The 6094-nt window shown below is 46.9% G+C and overlaps 1 protein-coding gene across 1 annotated transcript; it reads right to left on the bottom strand.

Moving 5' to 3' along the window:
• Positions 1 to 374: 374 nt before the first annotated feature.
• SMYD4 (SET and MYND domain containing 4) lies at positions 375 to 6091 on the bottom strand (the record flags this gene model as incomplete). The annotated part of the gene is made up of 8 exons (XM_010146467.1): positions 375 to 691; positions 1359 to 1482; positions 1833 to 1949; positions 2386 to 2518; positions 3188 to 3354; positions 3702 to 3884; positions 4389 to 5505; positions 6032 to 6091. Coding segments are annotated over 8 exons (2052 nt in total), but the record flags the coding sequence as incomplete, so codon positions are not given.
• Positions 6092 to 6094: the final 3 nt, after the last annotated feature.

The following is a 6094-nucleotide window of genomic DNA, read 5'->3' as shown; positions in this document are numbered from 1 at the left end:
CTTTCCCTATCCCATCTTCCAACCTGATGCCAGTTGTTTAGACCGAATCCCTCATCAGTCACAGCTCTGCGCTGGTAGCCCTCCAATTTCTGCAGTGCCCCCTCTTAGAGCTTCTAAGTTTGCACTTCCCAGCCTGCTGCCTCACCCATTCCAGCCATTTACGGTTCACACCGGCAAGAAGAAAAGCGCCTCACAGCATTAGAAATAAAAGGCAGCACGGTCTGGATGACTGCGTGTTCGTAACCATCAGGGTGCCACCCGTGGGAGATACACATCTCTAGAAATGCAGGCAAACACAAGCATCTCAAACATTTGCTTCAGACCCACAGGCAGAAATGATACACCAACAGCTATTCCCACCGCACACAGACCCCTCACATTAGAATTGCTCATTTTATTTACAACAGTCTCACTAAAGAGCATTTCAGATTTCACTCAAGTTGTTACATCTGATTTTCCAGCTTGTACTATGGGACTACCTTACCACATGAAACTTAGCTTTGATGAAAGATCACATTGCAGTTTCCTTTGACAGGAAAATTAAGTCCTCTGAAGGATGCTTCTTGGAAGCTCCAACAGACACGTCTTCATCTCTTGTAGTTCCTGGATCTGAGCACTCTGAGGACCACAGTGCACTGACAAAATCTCCTCTGCTCTTTCAATTGTGCTCAGAGCTTCAGAAACTGCAAATCTGAAAGAAGAGGAGAATAAGAACAGAGTACACAAAATACTTAATTCATCTCCTTGACTTACACAGCCTTTAACCCCTCCCCAACAAAAACCTAAACCTGTTTGTGGGTACAGATCCTGCCTGTCAGTTCTGGGCACCTCAGCTGCAAATAGGGAGATAAAAGGTAAGGAGATGGACAAAAACGTAAAACATTATCTTTAAGCACCCACGACTTCCTCCCTGCAGCTCCTGCTAAAAAGAATTCAGGTAAAGGGAGGTGTTGTGAGAGGATTTTCAGGAGCAGCCAGGGGGTTTGCTTGCCAGAAGAGGGCAAAAACAGAGCAAGAGGATTGTATTTCCTCCTTTAAAAAGAGGCCAGCAACGTTACACAACTGAGGTGTAAACACCCAGCGTGACTAGTTGTCAAAATAAACCAACAGGACAGGGAATAAATGGAGCCAGGGAGAAGAACAGGCACAAAGCAGAGAAATGGGTCCAAAGAGAGTCATGAGGTGTAAGTGAACCCCAGTGGGGTTAATGAACTTCCACTTGAGTCATGGCCAACTTCTGTACCTGCGGCAGACTGCCCAGGGGCCTGTGAGACACCCTGCAAGGTGCCACCCACCATGACACTGTGTTGGACACCCGGGAGCGGTGCGGAGAAGGGAGAGCATGAAAGCAAATTTACCCATTGAAGAGAATTTGTGCCAGCTTGAAAAGTTCATGACCTAATTCTGCACTTGATGGCCCATGATGCATTTCCACAATCTCAATACTCCTCTCCAGGTGTCTGGCTGCTTCCTGCCACTTCCCTGGTGGAAAAAAAACAAACCAAGAAACAAATCATGAATAGATACTTTCTGGAGCTACTGCCACCCAAAGGATCTGAGAGCGTGACGCAAAATGCAATGGACTATGTCCAAAGCATTCTTGGGAAGCTGCTGACCTCGGAACCAGGACAGGGAATCTAGAGGAACATGAGATCACATTATTGTTCACTGGCTGCTGGGAACGTGGTTTAAGCTAAAGGAGTCCGAGAGCCCTGCTGTCAGCACTAGAGAAATGCAGCAGGAGAAAAGTGAAGGGGCTAGTCAGAAAAAAGGCTAGTAGTCATGTTAGATTCTAAGTTCAGAAAACTATAGATACTGAGACAATGCCATACCAAGAGTAGCATAGACTTGTGCCAGATGATCCTCCATCTCTCCCATCAGCAAATGCTCTGGAGACAAGAAGTTTCCAGCATCCTTCTGACACTGCAGGAGCATTTTGATAGCCTGATCTGTAATAAAACGGGGTATAAAATTCATCCCACTGGCCAGACTCCAGCTATCCCTGAAATAAAATCAGTCCAATCTCATCTTTGCATTTTACACAGCTACATTTGGATTTGGTTGGGATTCAACACTGCCTTCATCTGCAACCCTGCTTATTCTAATGCAGAGTTGGCCCGACTCACTCCTGGAAAGCAAAGCCTGGGAATGCCTAACTCCAATGTTACCCTGAGTTCTTTTAGTTACTATGGAACAACATGTGACTTAGATTAACACCCAGATCAGGGGTATGAAAACCCTTAAAGCTCAAGTCCATAGGGACACTAGGTTGCATGCCAGAAGACCCCAACTGCATAAGCAACAGTGCCATCGCGTGGCTAGAACTACATCTCCCGATGCATACGCATTAGCTGCTGACCTTAAAGTAGAAAGTTGAGCCCTTACCAGCCTTCTTGTCTCTTAGCAGCTCTAATGCTTTCTCCATTTGTTGCTGAAGGTCCCGTAAACGGCGTGACAAGCTCTCTCTGCTGAGTGAGACTGCACATGCTTCACTGGAACAACAAAGCATGTCTTCCCCCTGTGGAAATAATCCCCGTGATCATTCCTGTTCACGTTCAACTCAAAGCTTTCTTTCCATCTCCGTTATCTCTGTACTGCGTTATGGAGATGCTAAAGCGTTTCTCAGTTGCATTCATTAAGCAAAGAGACTTGCTTGTAAATTGCTATTCGCTTATTCGATGTTATGAGAAAATTCCAGGAATAGCTATGACAATGAGAACTACAGATCAGGCCAAAGGAGGGTCATACACAACGTTCATGCATTCATGTTCCTACACAACTCATGCTGTGTTGACTTCTCCCCATCTAACCCACACCACATGCTGTTTTCATGTACATCCTGTGAACTGCAGAGTTCTACTCCACATACAGCCCCTGTACATACACCTTCTGCTCTAGACTCCAGGCCTTCATTTGCCTTCCTAAATATCTCCCTTCTGGACTAGTCCATAATTCTGATATTCTTAAATTCCTTCATCAAGTTCAAAGGGATGTTAACTTGCTCTTAAAGGTGTTATTTTCCCTATAATCCTGGAAGACTGACATACAAGAACATGACAAGAAAGCTGCTGAGAACAGTGAGACACTGTCTTGACTCTACAGGTGCTTTTGAGCAGAGATCACAGACTGAGGCCTGTAATGTTACACACTGCGGTAAGTTACACAACCGTAACTATGGAAGAACTACCTGCATTGGAGCCCGGCAGCTAGGACAGCAGAAGGAGTTTCTGGCGGACACCACACTCTTGGCATCAGACTCCAACTCATCGAGACATGCCCGACAGCGACACTCGAAGAAATACTGACCGAGAAGCCGTTGTCTCTCAGCAACCTTCATTCTACATTGGTGAGGTCCTGCAAAGGGATGGCAAGGGTAGAAACCTCCAAGCAGGTACAGTTCTTAATCTACTTTTGTTATAAGTGAGACTAGATATATCATCTTTTGGAGAGGACATAACTGGAGACGGTTGGACTCGATGGTCTTAAAGGTCTTTTCCAATCAAAACAATTCTATGAGACTGAAATTGTAACAGTGAGCTCAGGAGATAAAATCTTGCGTTGGTATCTTTGATCATGGCTTGTACATAAACAAAGACTCTAGAAACATTATGCTGGGAATGATAATACTAATAGCAATCCGTTAGCACATCAAGTATAGGTGAAAGGATGTCTGTGCCTTGAGACAGAGCGTTAATACTTACCATAGCAATGGAAAATCTCTTGGCCGCTTGGGATTGGCTGCGTTGCCCTGACAGTGGCAGCTGTCCCACTAAACGCCACGCTGATATTGGGACAGCACGAATGGTTCAGAAGGCTGAGGACAGGAAAGAAGGCTGTCGCCAGGCGCACCGGCTTCTTGTTTACAACAGCACCATCTCCGGACACTAAAGACAGAGGAAAAACAAGCAGGTTGAGAACGAATGCTCAGTAACCCACGCAACTTCTGCAATGAGCCCCGTGACCCACTGCAGATCACAGTAGAAAGGTTTCTGGTATATTCCTGCAAAAAATAATAGCTAAATACCCTCTACACATGCACCAAAGAATGGGCCAGCATTGGACAGGCCGTTAAATTTTAAGCAAGTCATTCCCATGGGTGATGGGAGCTTGTTACAACTGATAATTCAATCTCTTCACACAACCCAGATAAACAAGCCGTGACCCACTGCAGATCACAGTAGAAAGGTTTCTGGTATATTCCTGCAAAAAATAATAGCTAAATACCCTCTACACATGCACCAAAGAATGGGCCAGCATTGGACAGGCCGTTAAATTTTAAGCAAGTCATTCCCATGGGTGATGGGAGCTTGTTACAACTGATAATTCAATCTCTTCACACAACCTAGATAAACAAGGACAACAGAGGAAGTTACAAATTTTTATCTTACCCGACTCCTGCATTACAGTGATTGCTTGTGCATTGCACTGCAGCTGCAACACATGCCTCAGCATCGCCTCTGCCACAGTCTTCAGCTCTGGAGACAATTCACCCAGTCGTTTTTCACATGTCTCTGGTTTGGACCACTTCTCAGATGATTCCTGATTCAAAAGAGCAGCCTCCAGGCCAGTGTCTTGCAGTTGTCTGCATATCGCTACTACACTCAGCATACAAAGGAACTTATGTTCAGGGCTGTGCTTCTCAGCGTGTGGCAGAAGGTTGAACACAGCTTGGTAAGAGCTCTGGTACTGACCATTGTCGTTACAACCAGGGATACCTCTGGTATCTGGTGCCTCAGGGTTATGAAGGTCCTTGTCACCATGGTGGGACCATTCCACCAGCCTGCTAACCTCTGCAAATCCCGCCAGCAGAACAGTCCTCAAGGCAACATGGCAAAAGACCCCTAAAGTGAGAAGCAGCGCTCCCAGGGAGCACTCTGTCCTGTGGTACTGCTCCCACGCCACGTCCGCACAGTTCTGGCTACAATACTTGGCATAACTGCACCCCCGGCAAGGCACTGAGGCTAAGAGCTGCCTCAGACAGCGGTGGCAATAAAGATCCGCATTAGTGACTCGAGTATCCCACGCTGTTTCGCTGCTGTCCTGCAGAAGGTGGCTCTCCTCTGGGCAGAGCACGCTTACAAAGGCCTCCTCTTCCAACAGGCTCTGTCCTGGCAGGATGTTCTCGACGGCCACCAAGTGACGTCCTCTCTCTATATCAAAATTCAAGGTCAAAGATGAAGATGCGCCTGAAATGCTGCCATTCTCTTCCCAGATCTCCGACTTTCTTTGAACATCACCACATCCTTCTTGTGCAGGCTCTGGACAGCTCTCTTTCTCATGGAGTTTAATCTTCAGCTGACTTAACTTTTTTAGCAATATCTGCTGTGTAGGACCAGCCATGATCCCATCCTTAGTAATTCTATTCTCCACCACACTGAGGGCATCTGCTGCATCCTGTAACCTCCCCAAACACAGCAGACATTCAGCTTTCCGCAGCAAGACCTTGGGAAGCAGCTTGTCTGGATAGCCATGACTTTCAGCCCTGGCAATATCTTCCAAACAAACCTAGAAACAAAGACAAGGCCTTGGAAATGTACTTGAAAACCAGCTGTGACTCCTACTCTTTTATTCCATCTAAGATGCAGAACAGCATTAGTGCTCAGGGACATGGTTTAGGGTAGAATTGGCAGTGCTGGGTTGGACTTGGCGATCTTTTCCAACCAAAACAATTCTACGATTCTGTATATTAATAAGATTAATCAAAAAATTCCACGTGCATAGCTAAGTTGTTGGCCAAATAAAGCCTCCTGACGTGGAACAACAAGGAAAGCAAGAACCCTTCAGAAAATCTAAGTAACGATGCATGCTTTAAGCACAGCTTCAGCACGTCTGATCTCTTCTTCTAATAATCAAACACCCGCTATTGCGGGGTGTGCAGAAGCACCCACGGGAGCCGTAGTGTGCAAACACTGTGCGGTAACGCACCCCGTTCCCCCCTCCTGCTACACGGGAGGCCTCAGGCCACCCTCTGGGCACCCAGGAGCCCGGGGGGCCGGGCTGCCGTGGGTCCCAGTGCCCCACCACCACTTACCTCAAAGTGCCCGAGGTGGAAGAGAGCGGCCGAGCGGTTGGCGAAGCAGATGGACACCTCGGG

The sequence above is a fragment of the Eurypyga helias genome, unplaced genomic scaffold (genome assembly GCF_000690775.1).
Source record: "Eurypyga helias isolate BGI_N326 unplaced genomic scaffold, ASM69077v1 scaffold28272, whole genome shotgun sequence".
In the NCBI taxonomy this organism is placed as follows: domain Eukaryota; kingdom Metazoa; phylum Chordata; class Aves; order Eurypygiformes; family Eurypygidae; genus Eurypyga; species Eurypyga helias.
This window is presented reverse-complemented; position numbering and strand designations above follow the sequence as displayed.